General features: G+C 47.8%; 1 protein-coding gene across 1 annotated transcript in view; it reads left to right on the top strand.

Annotated features, from left to right (window-relative positions):
* lamb2l (laminin, beta 2-like) overlaps window positions 1–20457 on the top strand; it is a 71913-nt gene extending 51456 nt beyond the window's left edge. Inside the window, exons 15-35 of the mRNA XM_083920038.1 lie at window positions 3233–3373; window positions 4195–4356; window positions 4691–4812; window positions 7356–7476; window positions 8452–8644; window positions 8793–8936; window positions 10152–10383; window positions 10469–10632; window positions 10733–10957; window positions 11303–11517; window positions 11642–11738; window positions 12778–13150; window positions 13260–13444; window positions 14544–14791; window positions 14877–15092; window positions 15191–15335; window positions 16085–16292; window positions 17651–17792; window positions 18531–18707; window positions 18834–18999; window positions 20055–20457. Of these exons, the coding sequence (XP_083776164.1) occupies window positions 3233–3373; window positions 4195–4356; window positions 4691–4812; window positions 7356–7476; window positions 8452–8644; window positions 8793–8936; window positions 10152–10383; window positions 10469–10632; window positions 10733–10957; window positions 11303–11517; window positions 11642–11738; window positions 12778–13150; window positions 13260–13444; window positions 14544–14791; window positions 14877–15092; window positions 15191–15335; window positions 16085–16292; window positions 17651–17792; window positions 18531–18707; window positions 18834–18999; window positions 20055–20191 (3813 nt within the window). The 3' untranslated portion in view covers window positions 20192–20457. The remainder of the gene's footprint in view (window positions 1–3232; window positions 3374–4194; window positions 4357–4690; window positions 4813–7355; window positions 7477–8451; window positions 8645–8792; window positions 8937–10151; window positions 10384–10468; window positions 10633–10732; window positions 10958–11302; window positions 11518–11641; window positions 11739–12777; window positions 13151–13259; window positions 13445–14543; window positions 14792–14876; window positions 15093–15190; window positions 15336–16084; window positions 16293–17650; window positions 17793–18530; window positions 18708–18833; window positions 19000–20054) is intronic.
* The last annotated feature ends 378 nt before the right edge of the window (window positions 20458–20835 follow it).

Raw genomic sequence — 20835 nt, 5'->3', positions numbered from 1 at the left:
GGCACAGATTTGTGGTTTTTGCCAGCAGTACACTTCCCATTCAACTGCTAAGATCAAATCAACAGTTCAGGAACTCGAAGCAAGCATAAAGAGCATGGAAGATGAACTACATGGAGACTCAGATCCAACCAAGGGCCAACTGCTACAGGAGAAGAGGTTGGCTTTGAGCTCCTTTTTGCAGGAGAGGGTGAAGGGGGCTCTGGTAAGGTCTCGTTTCCTTCAGCTGAAGGACATGGATGCCCCAACCTCTTTTTTCTTTAACTTGGAGAGGACGGTGGCACAGAGGAAACACATGACCTGCCTCGAGCTGCCGGGAGGTAGAGTGACCACCTGTCCAAAAGAAATGAGAAGCCATGCAATGAACTTCTACACTGAACTCTTTGCAGAAGAGCAATGTAGCATGGAAGGCCGTGAGGAGCTCCTGGAGGGGCTTCCACAGCTCAGCGAGGGGGAGAAAGCTGCTCTGGACTTTGAGCTGACTTTACAGGAACTGACAATTGCTGTTAATCAGTTGGCACCAGGAAGGGCACCGGGGATTGATGGTCTTTCCACTGACTTTTTTAAACACTTCTGGAATTTACTGGGACCTGACCTGCACTGTGTTCTGCTGGAGTGTTTTAGAACCGGATCTCTTTCTGTTTCCTGTCAGCGCGCAGTGCTTTCCTTGCTGCCAAAAAAAGGAGACCTGGCATTACTAAAAAACTGGAGGCCTGTGGCTCTACTTTGCACCGATTATAAGGTGCTTTTCAGAGCCTTATCAAACAGACTCAAGGATGTACTTGAAATAATTGTACATCCTGATCAGACATACTGTATTCCTGATAGGACGATCATGGACAACATTTTTCCTGCTTCGTGATATCATTGATGTGTGTAAATGTGACAATGTCAGCATTGGCATTGTCTCTTTAGACCAGGAAAAGGCGTTTGATAGGGTGGATCACTCCTATTTGTTTTCTGCACTTAAGGCGTTTGGTATCGGTGATGGTTTTTTGTCTTGGGTAAGTTTGTTGTACAGGGATGCACAGTGTATGGTGAAGGTGGGGGCAGGGTTGAGTCGGCCAATCCCTGTAGGGCGTGGAATCAGACAGGGTTGTCCAATCTCAGGTCAGCTGTACAGCTTAGCCATTGAACCCTTGCTGTGCAGACTTAGAGATCGCCTCGGTGGTCTCTCATTGACTGGTTCGTTCAAGCCCAATCAAGGTTTTACAACCCTTTCTGCTTATGCAGATGATGTTAATATTCTTATCTCCAGCCAAGGGGATGTTCAATGTCTGAAGGACGCCCTGTCCCTTTACGAAAAGGCGTCTTCTGCACGGGTGAACTGGGCAAAGAGCGAAGCTTTGTGGATTGGCTGTAATAACCAGATAGTGCCAGGTTTGCCTGGAGGTCTGAAATGGGGGAGGGAGGGACTGAAAGTGTTGGGAGTCTTTTTAGGCACAGAAGGCTTCCAGAAAAAGAACTGGGAGGGAGTGAAGGAGAAAGTGTGTGCTCGGTTGTCTAAATGGAAATGGTTGCTACCCCAGTTGTCATATAGGGGGAGAGTTCTGGTTGCCAATAACTTGGTTGCCTCGACCCTCTGGCACAAACTAACAGCACTGACACCACCGAGAGGCCTGATAGAGGACATTCAAAGAGCCGTTCTGGACTTTTTCTGGTCTGGGAGACACTGGATACGTGCAGCTGGCCTTTATCTACCTGTGGCTGAAGGGGGACAGGGATTGATCAGCATCCAATCCAAGATCGCCGCTTTCCGACTGAGAACGGCTCAAAAACTTATGTATGACTGTGTCCTAAGCTGGTGCGACACAGCTCGCTGGCTGTTGAGAAGAGCTGGGCGGCTGGGATACGACAAACACCTGTTCCTCCTACAACACGAGAATATGGACCTAAATGGAATAACACCTTTCTACACCTCGGTCCTGCAGGCTTGGCAGATATTCAGGATGAAGCGTGACACTGCAGAGACTCCGGGGCTGTGGCTGTTTGAGGAGCCTCTGTTCTTCAACAGCTTAATTAACACCCGAACTCTGCAGTCTGCCAGCCTTCGAGCCAGTCTGAGAGGAGCTGGCTGCACCAAACTTGGTCAATTAATGAAGATGACTGCGACATCCCTGGACAACCTGAGGAACAAGAACAACATCACCTCTATCAGGCTGATTCATAAAGTGGTGGAAGATGTCTGTGCTGCCCTGCCTCAACACCTAAAAGAGACTGCGGAAGATCGCTCGCTGTGTGATCAATGGAGTGATGAGTGCGAATACAGCTTCCCCTCTCTGTTCATCAGCCCAGCGGTGGGGGAGTTGCAGGAGGGAGAGGGTCAGCTGCTGTCTTTTGAAACCCCTCACCTGGACAAGTTTCAGGCTGTGGGGAAAAAAGCACTCTATCAAATATGTGTCAAGACCCTAAATGTGCAGTCTCTGGCAGGGATGGAGGAGTCGAGGTGGACTGAGTTTTTTGGCCCAGACGCCTCCCCCAAAGGCAGCTGGCGGTCTCTGTACAAGTTGCCCGTTGAGAAACGGACAGCTGACCTCCAGTGGAGGATTGTGCATGGGGCGATAGCCACAAACAGATACAGGGTGCACCTTCATCCTGAGCTCGGGGAGGGATGCTTGTTTTGTCCACAGGCTGAGACTCTGGCACACTTGTTTGTTCAGTGTCCGCGTTTGGACATCTTGTCCAGTTTGCTAAAAACCTGGTTTCTGGGTTTCGGGGAGGTTTTTTCTTTCCAGTTGTTTATCTTTGGCCCAAAATTTTGTGCAAAGAAAAAGCCCGTCCATACCCTGCTTAACTTTATATCTGGTTCTGCAAAGCTGGCCATCTGGCTGACCCGCAGAAACCAGGCACAAACTGTGGGCAATGTGGAGCCAGTGTGGGTTCTGAGAGGACTGCTGAAGGCCCGACTGCGGGTAGAACACGCATATTACAAAATGACTGGCACTATGCAGGTGTTCAAAGATCTCTGGGCAGTTGAGGAGGTTTTGTGCTCTGTGGGGGAAAATGGGGAGCTGGAAATACACATCTGAGACTCTCATTGGTTTGTTTGACCGTGTTGTTGTTGTTTTGTTGATGTTGTTGTTGTTGGTGTTGTTGTTGTTTGTTGTTACTGTCATCCTGAGGCAAGTGAAAGAGTGAATTTTTTTTGTTTTTTTTGAAGTGGTTCAATAAAGGGACTTTTAAAACCAAACCTCTGCTCTCCTCTCCTCTCCTCTCCTCTCCTCTCCTCTCACAGGGCAAAGTTCGTCCTCAGGCGGAGACTGACTGTGTTCAGCATCTCAGCAACCAGCTGAGGAGACACCGTCGTCACCGTCGCATCACCAACTCGCAGCAACACCGGGCAGCACTGAGACGTATCCGCCAGCTTCAACAAACAGTAGGATCATTGCTCTGATTGTGTCGCTGGTTTTGTTTATGGTTTGACATGATACAGAAGAATCAAGCCTAATCTGTCAAGTTAATGATGCCGTTTTAAACTAGTCAAGCTGAAAAAAAAGATACGTAGGAGTGTAGGGGTATTTGGAGTCCAGTGTCGTAGCTGAACTTTCATAACTTGTCCAGAGCATGTACAGTAAACGGGAAAGGACAGGGGACCCAGCAGAGATCTCATCTCAGCTTCATCCACTTATCCGGGGTCAGGTCGCGGGGGCAGCAGCTCTAGCAGGGGACCCCAAACTTCCCTTTCCCGGGCCACATTAACCAGCTCTAACTGGGGGATCCCGAGGCGTTCCCAGGCCAGTGTGGAGATCTAATCTCTCCACCTGGTCCTGAGTCTTCCTCGAGGCCTCCTCCCAGCTGGATGTGCCTGGAACACCTCCCTAGGGAGGCGCCCAGGGGGCATCCTTACTAGATCATGGTTATTCATCACCAGTCCTTATTCATTGTTTGTAACAACAGAAACATGCACCAAATTGAATAATCCTGCAGTATAAATTAATTTTTAAATTTCAAAGGACGCTGTCACTCCAAAGCGTCCGCTTACTGATTGGTGAACGAAGTGATTATAGTACGATTGTAGTGTGATGAAGTCTTCTTAAAAGCTGCTTTATTAGACTTTCCATTCCACAAACAGAGCACACAACTGACAGACAGGTCAGTGAGGGGGATGTATAGTATAGTATAGTATAGTATAAGTATAAGTATAGTGTAAAGCAGAAGTGATGATAGGTTCTTTGGTCATCTGTCTGTCTTTCTCAGCCGGATGTGAGGACCGTCCATAGAGAGCGCACTCCCAGCCACATGGTGACGTGGACAGGACCGGGATTTGCCCGTGTCAAAGACGGTGCCGGCTTGGTGTTCACTATCGACAACATCCCTTACGCCATGGAGTACGACATCATGATCCGCTACGAACCTGAGGTGTGTGAGTGTGTCATCAAGAGCGGCCTACAAGATCGATGTAAAACTCTTTTTCCTAATTAATGAAAGTCTTTTGAACTAAGCCTTGGTGTGTGTGTGTGTGTGTGTGTGTGTGTGTGTGTGTGTGTGTGTGTGTGTGTGTGTGTGTGTGTGTGTGTGTGTGTGTGTGTGTGTGTGTGTGTGTGTGTGTGTGTGTGTGTGTGTGTGTGTGTGTGTGTGTGTGTGTGTGTGTGTGTGTGTGTGTGTGTGTGTGTGTGTGTGTGTGTGTGTGTGTGTGTGTGTGTGTGTGTGTGTGTGTGTGTGTGTGTGTGTGTGTGTGTGTGTGTGCGCGCAGTCAACAGAGGACTGGGAGGTGATAGTCAGTATTACATCTGTACATCTGCCATCCAGTCTCCGGTGTGGAAACCTCCTACCAACTGAACAGCTCTACACAGTGACTCTGCCGCACCGCAGCAGGTACTATAGCATGTATATATGTGTGTTTGTGTGTGTGAGAAAAACAGTATGTTGTCACTAACAGATTTGTTGAAGTTTACGAGGTGATGATAGGCTCTGTGTTGTTTTATTGCTCAGGAAAAATTGCATCATAACATTGTTGTCACTTCAGCCAGCCCACCCCCCATCACTTGCCCTGGCTTGTACGCTCTGTACGGTTCAAGCCTGTATTTATATTCTTATTTCACTGTACCTCGCTGTATTTTTGACTATTGATTCACTGATAGGAGGGCAAACATACGAGGAAGCCTATGTAAGAATCCACTACAGTGATGTGAAAGGAAGACTTTGTCAGAAAAATAAGAAAACCTGTTGAGAACCGTACAGTCTTTTATATTCAGCCTCACATACCTGCTCCAGGTTCACCAAATCTGTATTGGCTTTAATCAGAATACTTTATTGATCCCCGGGGGGAAATTCTTTAGCTTTTCTCCTTATCTTTAAAGGATCAAAGCTAATAGCGATAATCGTGTGTCATCAAAAGCTTTTTTCATCGACCTAGTTCACACAAAATAAATGGGGTTTTTCCTCCTTCATCTCCAAAAAAGTGCCGTCCACGCCACGCAATCTCTTTTCCAGTGACAACGCACAATCACAATTGAAGCGCTGTTGAGACCATGGTAAACCAACAGGCAGCAATATAACCTAACCCTAAAGCCATGTCGGCCAATCAGAAGTCAGAAAAAATCTATACTTATACTATACACATTAAAATCCACATAGTATATTGTAATATAGTGTTTATCTGCGATACTGTACTTTTCTTTTATTGTTGTTCATATTTTGTATTTTATATTTTATCTTATTTTTAGTATTTCTGATTGCTTTGATCCGCTGCTACGATGATCTCATTTCCCCTCTGGGATAAATAAAGTTCTCTATCTATCTATCTATCCATCTATCCATCTATCCATCTATCCATCTATCCATCTATCCATCTATCCTCGGGGATAAATAAAGTTATCTATCTAAGTAGATGTGACAGAGTGCAACAGACATTGTGGTTAAACGTAGGTTTATACAATATACAACAATACGCAGCGTGCAGTTTAGCAGCAGATTGAAATAAAATAAGTACAAACTGAATAAGAGATAAGGAGCGATAAGTGATAACAGTGTTAAACGTGTAGCAGTAGTTCTCACTGAACTATATCTGCTTGAACAGGAAGTTAATTAAAAGCCTGGGATACTTCCAGTGCCTTCTTTTCCTAACGTCGAGCTTCTGATATGAAAAGCTCATCGCACATCAGCCATATTACTGCAGATCAGAGCAGATTAGGGGGCCAAATGTTCTTAAGTTCTTGAAATTAAGGGAGCAAAAAGTGGGATAGAGGATAGAAAAACAGGGTGAACCTAACAGTAAAACTGTTGGTTTCAGTGTGCTGAAAAAGCCTTTGAGAGTCTGAACTGGTCTGGAACCGAGGTCAGGCCCTGCCCGGATCCGTCCGTCTCAGCGGAGCGTAGCTTGTCTTCCGTCTTCTTCTGTGGTCGGTCCTTCAGCCAAAACCAATTAGTAAAGTGAGCCCAAAACACAGTCAGAAGGGGGGCGAGCCAAAGCAGCAGGTAGAGGCTGGATCTAGTTTCTCTGGTGCACACTGGCTGCTTTAGAAATAGACAAGGCAGATATGGAAGTAGGAAATAACTCACCACCTAAATGTCACTGTGCTGTTTCTGTTCAGTTAAAATGCAATGTGTAAAGTCTCTTTCCTATTGTGTTTGTGTGGTCAAACACAATATGAGAGACATTTTTAAAGCTGTCATGACAAGTGCTTGGGAAAAAGTTCCGAGCTCGGCTTCACTATCGTGCCTAGAAGGTCATCAAGACGCCCTGCGGAAAGCCTCACAGACCTGGACTATGCGGTTGATATCTGCCTGCTATCTGACAACGTAAGGCAGGGACAGGATCTCCTAACCTAAGTGGAGCTGGAGTGTGCTGAAGTTGGCCTCAGGCTAAATGCAAAGAAGACCGAGGTCATGACCTACAACATCCCCAAAGAACATCTGCCCCTAACAACACTGGAGGGTACTGCGCTAAGGGAGGTCAGTGACTTTAAGTACTTGGGCGCATGGGTCGGCTCCACAGAACAGGATGTTAAAGTGAGGAAAGCACTTGCCTGGAGAGCTCTTAATGGCATGACCAGTGTGTGGAAGCAGATCCCAGCTGACATCGGGTGTGAGGCGGGGTCCACCCTGGACAGGACGCCAGTCTATCACAGGACACATAGAGACGAACAGAGACAGACAACCATTCACACCTACGGGTGATTTAGAGTCATCAATTAACCGAACACCTGCACGTCTTTGGACTGTGGGAGGAAACCGGAGAACCCGGAGAAAACCCACGCAGACACGGGGACAACATGCAAACTCAACACAGAAGGGCTCCAGCTGGGATTTGAACCAGGACAGAACAGTGCTAACCACCACACCACCGTGTCGCTGACTTTGACATGTATCTGCATATATTTGTATAAACTGTGCTTTTGTTGTTTTCTGTTTTCCAGATACATCCAGATGCCCAGGCCTTTCTGTTTCGAGCCCAGTAATCGTTACGTGGTTGCCATCAGGTTCCAGCGTCACGGGGTCTCGCACAGACATCTCACTGCCTTCATCCTCATCGACTCGGTGAGCTACGACTCTCAGCCTGCCTCCCTCATTATCCACCTCTATGTGTGTTTGAAATAAGATGAATCCATAATGAAAATAATCATTATTTGCAGTCAGACACTAAATGGTAAAAAATCAGCTTCACCTCAACCAACCACACAAGTAAAATGCTGCTTTTAAATGAATGCATGAGTAGTGATTATTAAATACACAGCAGTCATTTCTCTGCATTAACTACTTTTACTTTTAAATACATTTCCCTGATTATACTTGCAATACATACTTTTACTGAAGTAACATTTTCCATGCATGATGTAACAGCACTTGTGTAACTTGTGTTTGTAGTTTTTATGTTAGTTAATGATCTGAATACGTCCTCCACCCCTGGGTGACTTGGACACTGACACCACCTTTGTCTGTTCGGGCTCCATCAGTGCAGCTGTCCTGTTTAAATGAGCTAAACCTTCCTGGTTCCTGGAAAAGTGACCATCTATTGTAGTTTAGGGCTTCACACTGTGAGGGTTCCCCCTAGTGGTGGGGAAATACAACTACACCTGTAAAATGCTGACAATGCTGACAAAAAAACCTTGACAAATCTCTGTCTTTGAATAGTTTTTATGTTCAAAGAGATCGCTTTACTGCCTCCCTGGCTCATCATTCCATAAACTATACTCCTATATATAAGTATGGGCGACTGTGGCTCAGTGGGTCGTCCTCCATGCAAGAGAGCGGCGGTTCGCTCCCCACTTCCCCCGGTCCACATGTCGAAGTGTCCTTGGGCAAGACACTGAAACCCGAATTACTCCCCGTGCTGCACATGGATGTGTGAATGGTTAGATTAGATGGTATATAGATGTCCACTGTGTGAATGGGTGAATGTGACAAGTGTGAAAGCGCCTTGAGTAGTCAGAAGACTAGAAAGGCGCTATATAAGTCCATTTCCCATATATATATATAGCTTTCCTTTTTAACCTTTGCTTTTTCTCCCCGTAGCTGGTTCTGATTCCCAAGTACACTGAGCTTCCGGGTTTCCAAGGTACCGAGCCGGAGGCAGAGCAGCGGCGGGAGGAGATGGTTCGATACATGTGTCTGGATTCCTTTATGATCACGCCGATGCCCGCCCTGGCTGAGATGTGCTCTAAACTCATCTGCAGCATCTCCTCCATCATTCACGACGGGGCTCTGTGTAAGTACATGCAGTAAAACAAGAGCGCATTTAGAAGACGCGGGTTCAAACCCAGAAGCGGGACAGATCCTTGGTTGCTTTTGAAATAATAATAATAATTGGCAGTTGTTTTCTTTCTGGCCTTTTTCTCTGTATCTGTTGTGTCCAGCCTGTCAGTGTGACCCCCAGGGCTCCCTCAGCGGAGAGTGCGATAGGGTGGGGGGTCAGTGTCATTGCAAACCAAATGTGATGGGTCGACGCTGTGACCAGTGTGCCCCGGGAACCTACGGCTTTGGAGTGAACGGTTGTACTGGTGAGTCTCTTCTAGGGTTTGTTGGGTCTATGTAAATCATAAATAAGCCATAGAGTGTGGTCTTTACCTACTCTGTAAAGTGTCCTGAGATAACCTTTGTTATGATTTGGCACTGTAAATAAATATTGAATTGAATTGAATTGAATTGAATTGAATTGAATAGAAGAGTCTGTTACATGATAGCATCTTAACCCAGCCACATCTTTCACACAAGGTCAATCTGCTCCAAAGCTTAGTGAGAATGCTGCTGTTGTTGCTGAAGCTGATTACATTAAGGGGAGATACTACAGTTTGACATGCCTTTATAAGCAAATGTTAATGTTTTATGTAGAACCCAATACTTTCTGTGGTAGAGTGCACACTTACCTGCATGTTTTCAGTCTTTGCTTCTCTGGCAAAGTTCTCATGTGGCTTTTAGATGCTTATGATGTTCATATCCCAAAGTGTTTCAAGCAGTGAAAATACAGAATAGTCACAATATTTTTCAGGTTATAGATTTGAGTTAATTGCCATTTTCCCCCCTAATTCAAACTGATGCTGCCAAATCAGATCTCATCTCATCTTCATCCGCTTATCCGGGGTCGCGTCGCGGGGGGGGGGGGCAGCTTTAGCAGGGGACCCCAAACTTCCCTTTCCCGGGCCACATTAACCAGCTCTAACTGGGGGATCCCGAGGCGTTCCCAGGCCAGTGTGGAGATATAATCTTTCCACCTGGTCCTGGGTCTTCCCCGAGGCCTCCTCCCAGCTGGACGTGCCTGGAACACCTCCCTAGGGAGGCGCCCAGGGTTCATCCTTACCAGATGATCATGAACCACCTCAACTGGCTCCTTTCAACGCAAAGGAGCAGCGGCTCTACTCCGAGTTCCTCACGGATGCTGAACTTCTCCCCCTCTCTCTAAGGGAGACTCCAGCCCCCCTCCTGTGGAAACACATTTCAGCCGCTTGTACCCGCGACCAATCTGCCAAATCAGATACCCGTACAAAAAGTAAAACAGAACTCTGACAGTAAAAAAGGGATTTTCTAGAGGTAATCTACTCACATTTGAAATGGTCTCAACTTCTATACTTGCATGGACCATTGGTCCTAACCGTAGAGCTGTGGTGTTTGGTTCTAAGGAGACTGCTGTATGTGCTGTGCATTGAACTCCTGCCCCTTTCCAAGAATGAAAATAAATAAAAACAGTGAATAAGCCTTTAAATACCTCCTCCCTCCAGCTTGTGACTGCCACTCAGAGGGCTCATTGAGCCACCAGTGTGACCCAGTAACAGGCCAGTGCCAGTGCAGGCAGGGAGCCACTGGGCGTCAGTGCTCGGACTGCCAACCGGGCCAGTGGGGCTTCCCCAGCTGCAGCCCCTGCCAGTGTAACGGCCACGCAGACATCTGTGACTCCCGCACCGGGGAGTGTAGAGACTGCAGGGACTACACAGCAGGACACCTGTGTGAACGGTAAGGATCAATCAGTGTCACACTTCACCTAACTTTCGTCCCTGGTCATCAGACTGACGGTAAATGTCTTCCGCATTCGTCCCAGATGTGTGGATGGGTTCTTCGGAAACCCAGTGCTTGGCTCAGGGGAGCACTGTCGGCCCTGCCCCTGCCCCGGTAACCCCGGCTCGGATCACTTTAACGCGCACTCCTGTCAAGCTGACCACACCTCGAACCAGATCATCTGTAGCTGCAGACAAGGCTACGCTGGTAAGCAATCACACAGCAGGGACGTTTTGTCCGTAAGTCTGGCCTCGTCTGATGTACAACATGTGCAATAAATTATTCAATACCTGCTTGTCTCCCCAAGGTGCCCGCTGTGACCAGTGTGCCCCTGGTTACTATGGTAACCCAGAGCAACCCGGTGGTCAGTGCCTCACGTGCAATTGCAACGGCAACATCGACACCCAGGATCCTGGGTCGTGTGACCCCAGGACCGGCGAATGCCTCAAGTGCCTGCACCACACAGACGGCCCGTCCTGTGACCACTGTCAACGCGGTTACTATGGGAACGCTTTGGCCCACGACTGCAGACGTGAGTTATGATGGCTCAAGTACATCTGTATACATCTGAATGTCTTCACATTTGGCACAAATGTCCACTTGGACTCAAGGATGAACTGGTTCGATTTTGAGGTCAAACGTCAGAGTTCAAGGTCATTGTGACCTCACAAAACACGTTTGGCCATAACTCAATAATTCGTACACTAATTCTGAAGGTCTAGCCCATTCTTTTTGATGCTTTTAATGTTAAATTAATTTTGCACTTTAAGGGATTGTACTGTAAATTTCGTTGTACTGGTACAACAACAATAAAGACAATTCTATTCTATTACGTCTTCTCTCTGTCTCTGCGTTGAACATATGTTTCTCTCCTCAGGCTGCACCTGTGTGAGCGCTGGCACCGTCAAGTCTGCTTGCGGTGACGGACTGTGTCACTGCGACCCGCAGACCGGAGCCTGTCCCTGCAGGGAGAACGTGGCCGGCCATAACTGTGACCAGTGCGCTCCTAACCACTGGAACTACGGTCAGGAGCGAGGCTGCGAGTCCTGTGGCTGCGACTCAACACACGCCCTGGGAACTCACTGCAACATGGTGAGGAAGCAAGCGGGCCGCAAAATCGATAATGCAAAAGAGAACTTGAACGAAAACTACGTTTAGTTTCTAATTCATTACATGTGTTTTTTATCTGTCAATTCTCGCTTGTCTGTCTTTACAGTTCACAGGCCAGTGCCACTGTCGTCCAGGCTTTGGAGGTAAACAGTGCACTGAGTGTGAGCAGTTCCACTGGGGAGACCCGCAGGTGCAGTGTCAAGGTAACTCATCCTGCGACAAGTGCTAGTGAATAAATACAACTTGGGAACAGGAATGGGTAAACTCGGCCATAACAGCCATGAGTGAGTTTTCTTTTTAGAGTAGAAATGATGCAGAAACATTTAGTGAAAGTGTGAAACACACCACACTCCACTCCCTGTTCCTCATCTCATCTCATCTCATCTTCATCCGCTTATCCGGGGTCGGGTCTCGGGGGCAGCAGCTTTAGCAGGGGACCCGAAACTTCCCTTTCCCCGGGCCACATTAACCAGCTCTAACTGGGGGATCCCGAGGCGTTCCCAGGCCAGCGTGGAGGTATAATCTGGAGAGATTATACCTCCACGCTGGCCTGGGGTCTTCCCCGAGGCCTCCTCCCAGCTGGAGGTGCCTGGAACACCTCCCTAGGGAGGCGCCCAGGGTTCATCCTTACCAGATGATCCTGAACCACCTCAACTGGCTCCTTTCAACGCAAAGGAGCAGCGGCTCTACTCCGAGTTCCTCACGGATGCTGAACTTCTCCCCCTCTCTCTAAGAGAGACTCCAGCCCCCCTCCTGAGGAAACACATTTCGGCCGCTTGTACCCGCGACCTCGTTCTTTCGGTCATGACCTAGCTTTAGTGACCACAGGTGAGGGTAGGAACAAAGATTGACCGGTAGATCCAGAGCTTTGCCTTCCTCAGCTCTCTTTTGGTCACAACGTTGCGGAAGAGCGACTGCAGCACGGCCCCCGCTGCTCCGATTCTCCGGCCAAACTCACGCTCCATCGTCCCCTCACTCGTGAACATGATCCCGAGGTACTTGAACTCCTTCACTTGTGAATTGATCGCAGCACACAGATCATTGAGCCTAAACAGGAGAAACCTTATTCCCATTTCCCATTAAAACCTAAAGATTTTAATACAAGTATGCACTAAATGTTGATAGACCCTTTCTACCTATGTCTTTAAGACTTGACTGTGTTCTTTCTTACGGTTTCTGGACCTGCAGATCATTTTTAAATGTTTTCTCTTTCTCCCCTCCCCTCCTCACTCTTTCATTCAGAGTGTAACTGCCACCCCTTGGGCTCAGAGATGGCCCAGTGCGACCGATCAATCGGGGCGTGCGAGTGCAGGGAGGGAGCCGCGGGGAAACGCTGCGATGAATGCGCTCGCGGCTTCAGCGGCGACTTCCCCGCGTGCGTGCAGTGTCACCCGTGCTTCCAGCTGTGGGACGACGCGGTGTGCCAGATCAAAAGGGACCTGGAACACGTCCAGTACACTGCGCAGAAAATCCTGGAGAGTGGGGTCACGCCGGGAGTCGGGGACAGGCGCATCAAAGAGCTGGAGAGGAAGCTGAAGCAAGTGCAGGATCTGCTCAGTGCGGAGGACAGCGACAGGATCCACCAGCTGATCGGACAGAGCATCGATGACCTCAGGTGATGATGTTACATAGTGTTTGGATGTTCATTGTGGTTGGTTCAGATCATTTGGCAAGTGCTGCCAGCTGCCCGGATATCACTTAAAACATCCTGCTCTGTGTTCCAGGGCTGAGATCGCCCTGACCGACGGGCGTCTGATGGGCGTGGCCCGAGAGCTGAATACAACGGCAGAAGAAGATGAGGCACTGAGACGCACATTGAGCGACCTAGAGAAAGAGCTGAGGGACGTTAACGCCACCGTGGCTCACAAACAACACCTGCTGGAGGACTACCTCACCTCAGGATTTGCAGGTAACAAACGCAATCAAGTCAGCGGAGCTTCAAAAGTAACATCACGTGACAATTCAGTCTGTGAAAACACGGCATAGTGAGGATGAAACCATAACCAGCAGTGAAAGTGTTAGTGTTACCGTTTCAAAGTTTAATTATCATTAAAACTGTTGATTGCCGCATTTAAAAACACTCCACACCAGCATCACTGTGACACGCACGACCGCACATTGCTTTGTTTATAGTGGTTGCGTTGCTTTTTTACATGCACGTTTAAGATGCTAACTTCCTGTTGTGTTCGTTCAAGCCTGCACTGGGGAAACTTTTCATGGGAAAAAGCTAAAGCAAGGTAAATCACAGAGTCGGGCCGAACGACAGAAAACTCTCCCGACAACAATGCATGAAACGGGCACGAGCAACATGTGGAAAAGACTCATTAAGATATCATTATTTGAGCATGTGAAGCAATATTTTTGTTTCCTTATCCACAACGTGTACAAAGCGCATTTACCTCTCATGGCTCCACGGTTCATCTTTGATGTTAATGCACATTTGGCATGGTTTTCATACTGTATATCATATTGGGCGGCAGCAGCTCAGTATATAGGTGACTTGGCTGGGAACTGGAGGGTTGCTGGTTCGAGTCCCTGTGTGGACCATGAATGGAGCGTGGCTGGAGAGGTGCCAGTTCATCTCCTGGGCAAGGCACCGAACCCCCAACTGCTCGGGGCGCCGATCACTGGCAGCCCCCTCGCTCTGACATCTCTCAATTAGTTGCATGTGTATATGTCCTGTCTGTGCATGGGCTGTGTTGTTGTTTTTTTTAATTTATGGAAACAAAAAGTCTGTTTATCTATGATTTTAGTGTGTGTTTTAGTTTATTTCTTTAAATAACACAAACTTGATATATATATAATATACAGTATAATCGTGGATAGGAAATGTTCATACAGTTTCATTTCTACAGCAAAAGCAAACATTAAAATCTACAATATGTTTGATACATAGCCTCATAATAAACCAAAAGAAGGAAAAAATCTGATAAAGATTTAAATTTAGGTCAAGGAACTGCAAAATCAGGACTTTACGCGTAAAACTGTAAAAACCTGTTTCCTTCCAGATCAGTTTGAGAAAGTGAAGAAGTACTACCAGGAGTCAGTGAAGGCTGGGGAGAGATGCAATGCCACGGTGTCCGGTCCTCTCGGTCCCGTGGAACAGTCCAAAGAAACCCGCGCCGTCACCGAAGACCTGCTCGACGCCAGCAAAGACAAGTTCCTCCGCGCTCTGGCGGCTCAGAACAGGTCGTTAAACGAGCTGCAGCAGAACGCCCGTGACGTGGATACCAAGGTCTACCACCTCAGTCACAAGGTACTGTAGGCAGCAGCGACGGGGCTTTCAGTCATTCATCATTTACTTCAACGTGTGAATGATAACGCTTTGTTGCTCCCTCCAGGTATGTGGCGGCCGTAGCAATGCCAGTGCCAACGGCAGTTGCTCAGACAGCCAATGCGGCGGCGCCGGTTGCCGTGACGATCAGGGCAATCGCGTGTGCGGAGGAGAGGGATGTAACGGGACAGTGAGCTCTTCTGTAGCCGCGCTGAATCACGCCAGGAACGCCACCGACAGTCTGAACGCTGCTAACGAGGAGCTGCAGAGCGTGGCGAGAAAGGTCCTTATTTTTCAACCACAGCGTAGGAGCGACGGTGTACCGTCTTGTCCGCCGTGACCGGAGACTCTAACGTTGACATCTTGGTTTCCTGTGTGCAGCTCCAGGATATAACCTCTCTGACACAGGATGTGAAGAAGCAGGCGATGACCACGCTGGAGAAAGCCCGGAAGAAAAAGGAGCACTTCGACGACAACAACAAGAAGCTCAAAGATTTCATTAAGAAGATCAGAGACTTCCTCACTGGTATGTTGACGTTGTAACTGGTAATATTACGTCTGCTCGGCAGTCTAAGGGCGCACTCACACTGTCCTTCCGCACCAGGCCAAAATTGTTTTTTCAGCTAAAGCCTAGTGCATTTGACCAGTGTGAGTGTAACCGCTCTGCGCATAACTGCTGCCTGAGAGAGGTGGGCTTTTGTAGAGCCCATTTGCACATGTACGAGCAAGAGCGTGCGCACGTGTACGAGCACGAGCATGAGGCCTACGACGGTTCTGACGTAATTTATGTGCACCTGTTCGGCAAAGAAAATAGAAGGAGGGACCATGCGCGGACATTTAACAACAACAACAATGGCGTTGAAAGGTTGACGTTGGTGTGATGCGGAGGTGGAGTGTTTACTGCAGATTTGGTCAATGAAAAGATTCAAAAACAGTCGACAAGACGCACAAAAACTCTGAGGTCTACGGAAAGATTTGGAAACAAAGCGACGCATTGTGATGACGTCATCAATGCGTGTGACATGTTACGGCGGGATGACGTATAGGCAGTAAGAACCATTTGCAAGAGGCCCAGGTAGTGTGAGTACAAACGGACCTGGAGGGGGGGACAAGGACCCTAAAGCACGGGGCACGGCGCGGAAGGACAGTGTGAGTGCGTCCTAACTACAGTTCAACAGAAGAAGCATTTCTCCTGTGGCAGAAATCCTTTTCTAGTGTTTCACTTGTCGTTTGTTCCTGCTTTTGTTTCCTCTCCTTCTCCCTTTTGCTGCACAGAGGAGGGAGCAGATCCAGAGAGCATAGAGAAGGTGGCTCTGCAGGTGTTGTCCATCACGCTGCCGGTCAACAGGACCGCTCTGGACAGAATGGTGATGCAGATAAAGGACAGCCTCTCTAACCTCACCAACATCGGGGAGATCGTCAACCAAACCTCGCAGCACGTCGGCAAAGCCAAGGAGCTGCTCGACAAAGCTAAGGTTGCCAAGTAAGTAAAGCTACTGTTTTCGTTCTACAGTAAAGCACGTTTCCCACAAACCGTCCTGCTCGATGCCAGAAAGAGCGTGGTTCTGCCTTTCACTGCCAAAGATAAATATCGAATAAAAGGGAGCCTCAACCACAACAGGAACGGATCTCTCCCATCACTACTGACTATTACAGATATCACTAGAGACGCGACAGGGATCGAACTTCTGTATTAGCCAGCCTGTATCCATGACAGCAGAGGCCACTATGGCTCAGGGTTCAGTAATGATCCATATTAAAAGTACAGCTCACACCAACATCACACACCCACATTGCAGTTTTCTTGGGCGTCTCCTAATTTGTCGTGTTCAAAGACATGTAATGTCTGTTCATCATGCAGTGGTGAGATGTTGACAGTGTCATCAGACCGAGGTTGTTGCACCACGTTCTCCTGTTTTTCCATTTTCTATCGTAGATTAGAATTTTGGTGGTTCAGGATCGTCTGGTAAGGATGAACCCTGGGCGCCTCCCTAGGGAGGTGTTCCAGGCACGTCCAGCTGGGAGGAGGCCTCGGGGAAGACCCAGGACCAGGTGGAAAGATTAGATGTCAACACTGGCCTGGGAACGCCTCAGGATCCCCCAGTTGGAGCTGGTTAATGTGGCCCGGGAAAGGGAAGTTTGGGGTCCCCTGCTAAAGCTGCTGCCCCCGCGACCCGACCCCGGATAAGAGGATGAAGATGAGATGAGATTAGATGAGACTCCTGTTAGGCTTTCTATTTGACTTTTCATGTTTGCTTACAGACATTTTTAAATAGCAGTGATTTTAATTAAATAACATTTTATTGTATTCATTTATGTAGCTCAGGACCATGATCACACGGTATGGAGCACAAACCTACAATAGTAACACAAGTACACACAGCACGTCTAAAGTGCAACAAATGTTACAAAGGAAGGACATTCTTCTAAAAGGCACCTAGTTTACTAATAACTTCCAGCTTGTCTGATTCTTATAACAAAATTAATTTAAACAGATGAGTTAGCCCCCAGATTTGATGGCCAAAGAACATTTATGGTGATCCAAATGTCATACAGTCATCCTTAACTGTGACACTTCAATTAATGAAGAGACATTAACAGAGTTATTTATTTTAATTGAAACCTTGAGTTCTTTGTGTATTTCCCCACAGTCTGTTAGTTCACAGTTGATCTTTTTACGGCTTTTCAGCTGAAGTGACGCCACGTCCTCTGGTCTCATTCTCACAGGGACCTGATCAAACTTGGTGGCCACAGTGGGCCACTTACTGGAGGTATTTGGTGGCCACCGTAGGACTTCTTATCTTCTTTTACATCCGTCTAATTCCTGGTGTCATTGTGCAGGAGCCGAGCGGAAGGAGTGAAGGATATAGCCAATAAGACCAAGCAGGCATTGGACGTGTCTGAGAAGGCCATAGAGAAAGCAAGAGCAGCCCTGAAGGAGGCCCACAACAACCTGAACAGCACCAGGAATGCTACAGTTGAGGTACAGTGATGACTTATTCTCTGTTTCACACACTCTTCATACTTCCCCAGTTAGGGCGCGCTCACACTGTCCATCCGTACCGTGCCCAAACAGGTTTTACGGATAAAGTCTAGTTCGTTTGACCAGTGTGAGTGCAACCGCACCGCGCCTAGCTGCAGCACGCTTGCCGGCCACGGCCCGTTTGGGAGAGGTGGGCTTTTGTAAAGCACGTTTGCACATGTACGAGCACGAGCGTGCGCACGTGTACGAGCACGAGCATGAGGCCTACAGCAGTTAATTTCATTCGCGCATGTTGGGACATAGAAAAAGGAAGGACGGACCATGCGCAGACATTTAACAACAACAACAATGGCGGCGAAAGGTTCACGTTGGTGTGATGCGGAGGTGGAGTGTTTACTGCAGATTTGGTCGATGAAAATATTCAAAAACAGTCGACAAGACGCACAAAACTCCGAGGTCTACGGAAAGATTTGGAAACAAAGCGACGCATCGCGATGACATCATCAATGCGTGTGACGTGTGACGGCGTGATGACGTATAGGCAGCAAGAAGCATTCTCCGAGGCCCAGGTAGTGTGAGTACAAACGGGCCTGGAGGGGGGACAAGGACCCTAAAGCACGGGGCACGGGACGGACGGACAGTGTGATATTTCTTTCCAACATCAAAATACTGCATTCTTTTCCCATATCTCCATTTCCCCCCTTGGTTCTTAAAGTTTTATGTGTCATTTTTTTTAAGGTGCATGAGAGGCTGACGCAGCTGGAGGATAAGCAGATGGACGTCATGATGCGTTTGAACAACCTCTCCATGGAGGTGGAAGCTCTGAGGAACAAGACGGAGCAGAACCGACTGATGGCAAAGGACGCCAAAGCACTGGCTAACAACGCCACGCAGCTAGCATCCTCCCTGGAGAAGGTGAGGGAATAAAGATGTCATATTTGTCCCAAAACGTATGAAAGGCAGCAGATGTTCAGGACAGGGCCAGGGTGTCTTTAGGGTGATGAAGATAGATCCTAATTTTGTGTGTGTCGTGTCTCTCAGAGCCTCAACGACACAGAGAAACGGTACCGGGAGCTGCAGACGAAGGTGGACTCTCTCGGTGGGGAGTCCGGAGGTCTGAACAACATTAATCAGAAGGCCAAAGACATCAAGAAGGAGGCAGAAGACCTCTTCAGCAAAGCCAACAAGGGAATAGAACAACTCAGGAGTGAGTACCTGAAGCTGCTCTGCTTCACAGATGAAATCATGGATGTGGGGAATGTGCGCTAAATTGTTCTTAGTTAGTGTAGGGATGCAGCTAACGATCATCTTCATCATCGATTCATCTGCGGAACAATTTCCTCCACTGATCAAACAGTTGTTTGCTCTCTAAAGTGTCAGCACATTGAGAAAAATGACGTCATTTACGTGATGACGTAAAGGCAGGCAAGAAGCATTCGCAGAGGCCCAGGCCCGTTTGTACTCACACTACCTGGGCCTCGGTGAATGCTTCTTGCTGTCCATACGTCATCACGCCGTAACACGTCACGCGCATTGATGACGTCATCGCAATGCGTCGCTTTGTTTCCAAATCTTTCCGTAGACCTCGGAGTTTTTGTGCGTCTTGTCGACTGTTTTTGAATCTTTTCATCGACCAAATCTGCAGTAAACACTCCACCTCCGCATCACACCAACGTGAACCTTTCACCGCCATTGTTTTAAATGTCCGCGCATGGTCCCTCCTTCTTTTTTCTATGTCCCAACAGGCGCACATAAAATAACGTCAGAGCCGCCGTAGGCCTCGTGCTCATAGACGTGCGAACGTTCGTGCTCGTACATGTGCAAACGTGCTTTACAAAAGCCCGCCTCTCCCAAACGGGGCCGTAGCCGGCAAGCGCGCCGCACCCAGACACGGTACGGTTGCACTCACACTGGTCAAACGAACTAGACTTTAGCTGTTAAACGTGCTTGGGCACGGTAAGGATGGACATCACAATCCTGCTGAAGGCAATATGACCAGAAACGTTTGGTGATTACAGACTCTGTGGGGTCACTTTCTAAAGTTTATGGTTAAATAAGGAAACAGGAAACGACTTCAGACATCACCTTCATGGAGACAAGAAAAAACAACTTTGTTTGGTGAATAAATCCCTGTGTACTGTGTCGTGACGTCGTCCACTGAAGCTCATGCTAATCCGTAGTGGACAGATACTTCTACACGGTGTAACTGTAGCGACCCGTGTCTCTGCTCTGACCGGGCTTTTTCTCTCTCTGTCGTTGCAGAACTGGAGAAAAAGTTCAAGAGTAACGAGCAGCGAATGCAGAAGCAGCGCGTGGAGCTGGACGAGCTGAAGGAAAACGCCACCACGGTGAGGGACGAGATCCGGGACCAAGTGCAGAAGTACAGCAGCTGCGTGTGAGGTCTGCTGGAGTTCCACGTTTACCATCTGCTGCTGTCGTCCAGAACAGAGTTAGGACTGATGCTGTGACCGGTACAGAAACACGACATCGCCCATGAAAATAAGGCTGCTTTGGTACCTCCACTCTTCCGCTGGTATATCGAGTTTTACACATTACCCGTCAAGTGTTACATCACAGAAATGCCTTCCTCTGTCTGTGTACTGTACCACTGTTTGACTCCTTTATAAGCAACACTGTCTTTAAGCTACTGCAACGAGTGATGACCCGCGGAGAGTCTTCGTTTCATTCATTTTATCAATAATAAACAGAAGAAATATATATCAGAATTGTGTTATTTTGACCAAAAGTGCTTTTACGATGTTGTGTGTTTATGCTGTAACTTGACCACGTTAGTACGATATTTACAATATGACATTCCTTTAAAGAAACATGTGGAAAAGTTTGACTTTTGAAATCAAATGTTGTGTTTATTTTCTATCACGAGAGAAACGTCTAAGTGAAGCGTTTGAACGCATACGCGAGTATTCTTATAACTTATAAGCAAAATTCATTTTTGCGGTGTGATGATGGGGGTGAATAATTAAAATGGATGATGTTTATGTTAATTCATCACGTTGTGTGTCCTGTGATAATGTGTGTGTGC

The sequence above is a fragment of the Echiichthys vipera genome (assembly GCF_963691815.1).
Source record: "Echiichthys vipera genome assembly, chromosome: 9".
Taxonomy (NCBI): Eukaryota; Metazoa; Chordata; class Actinopteri; order Perciformes; family Trachinidae; genus Echiichthys; species Echiichthys vipera.
Note: the sequence above shows the minus strand (reverse complement) of the source record. Positions and strands in the feature narration are given on the sequence as shown.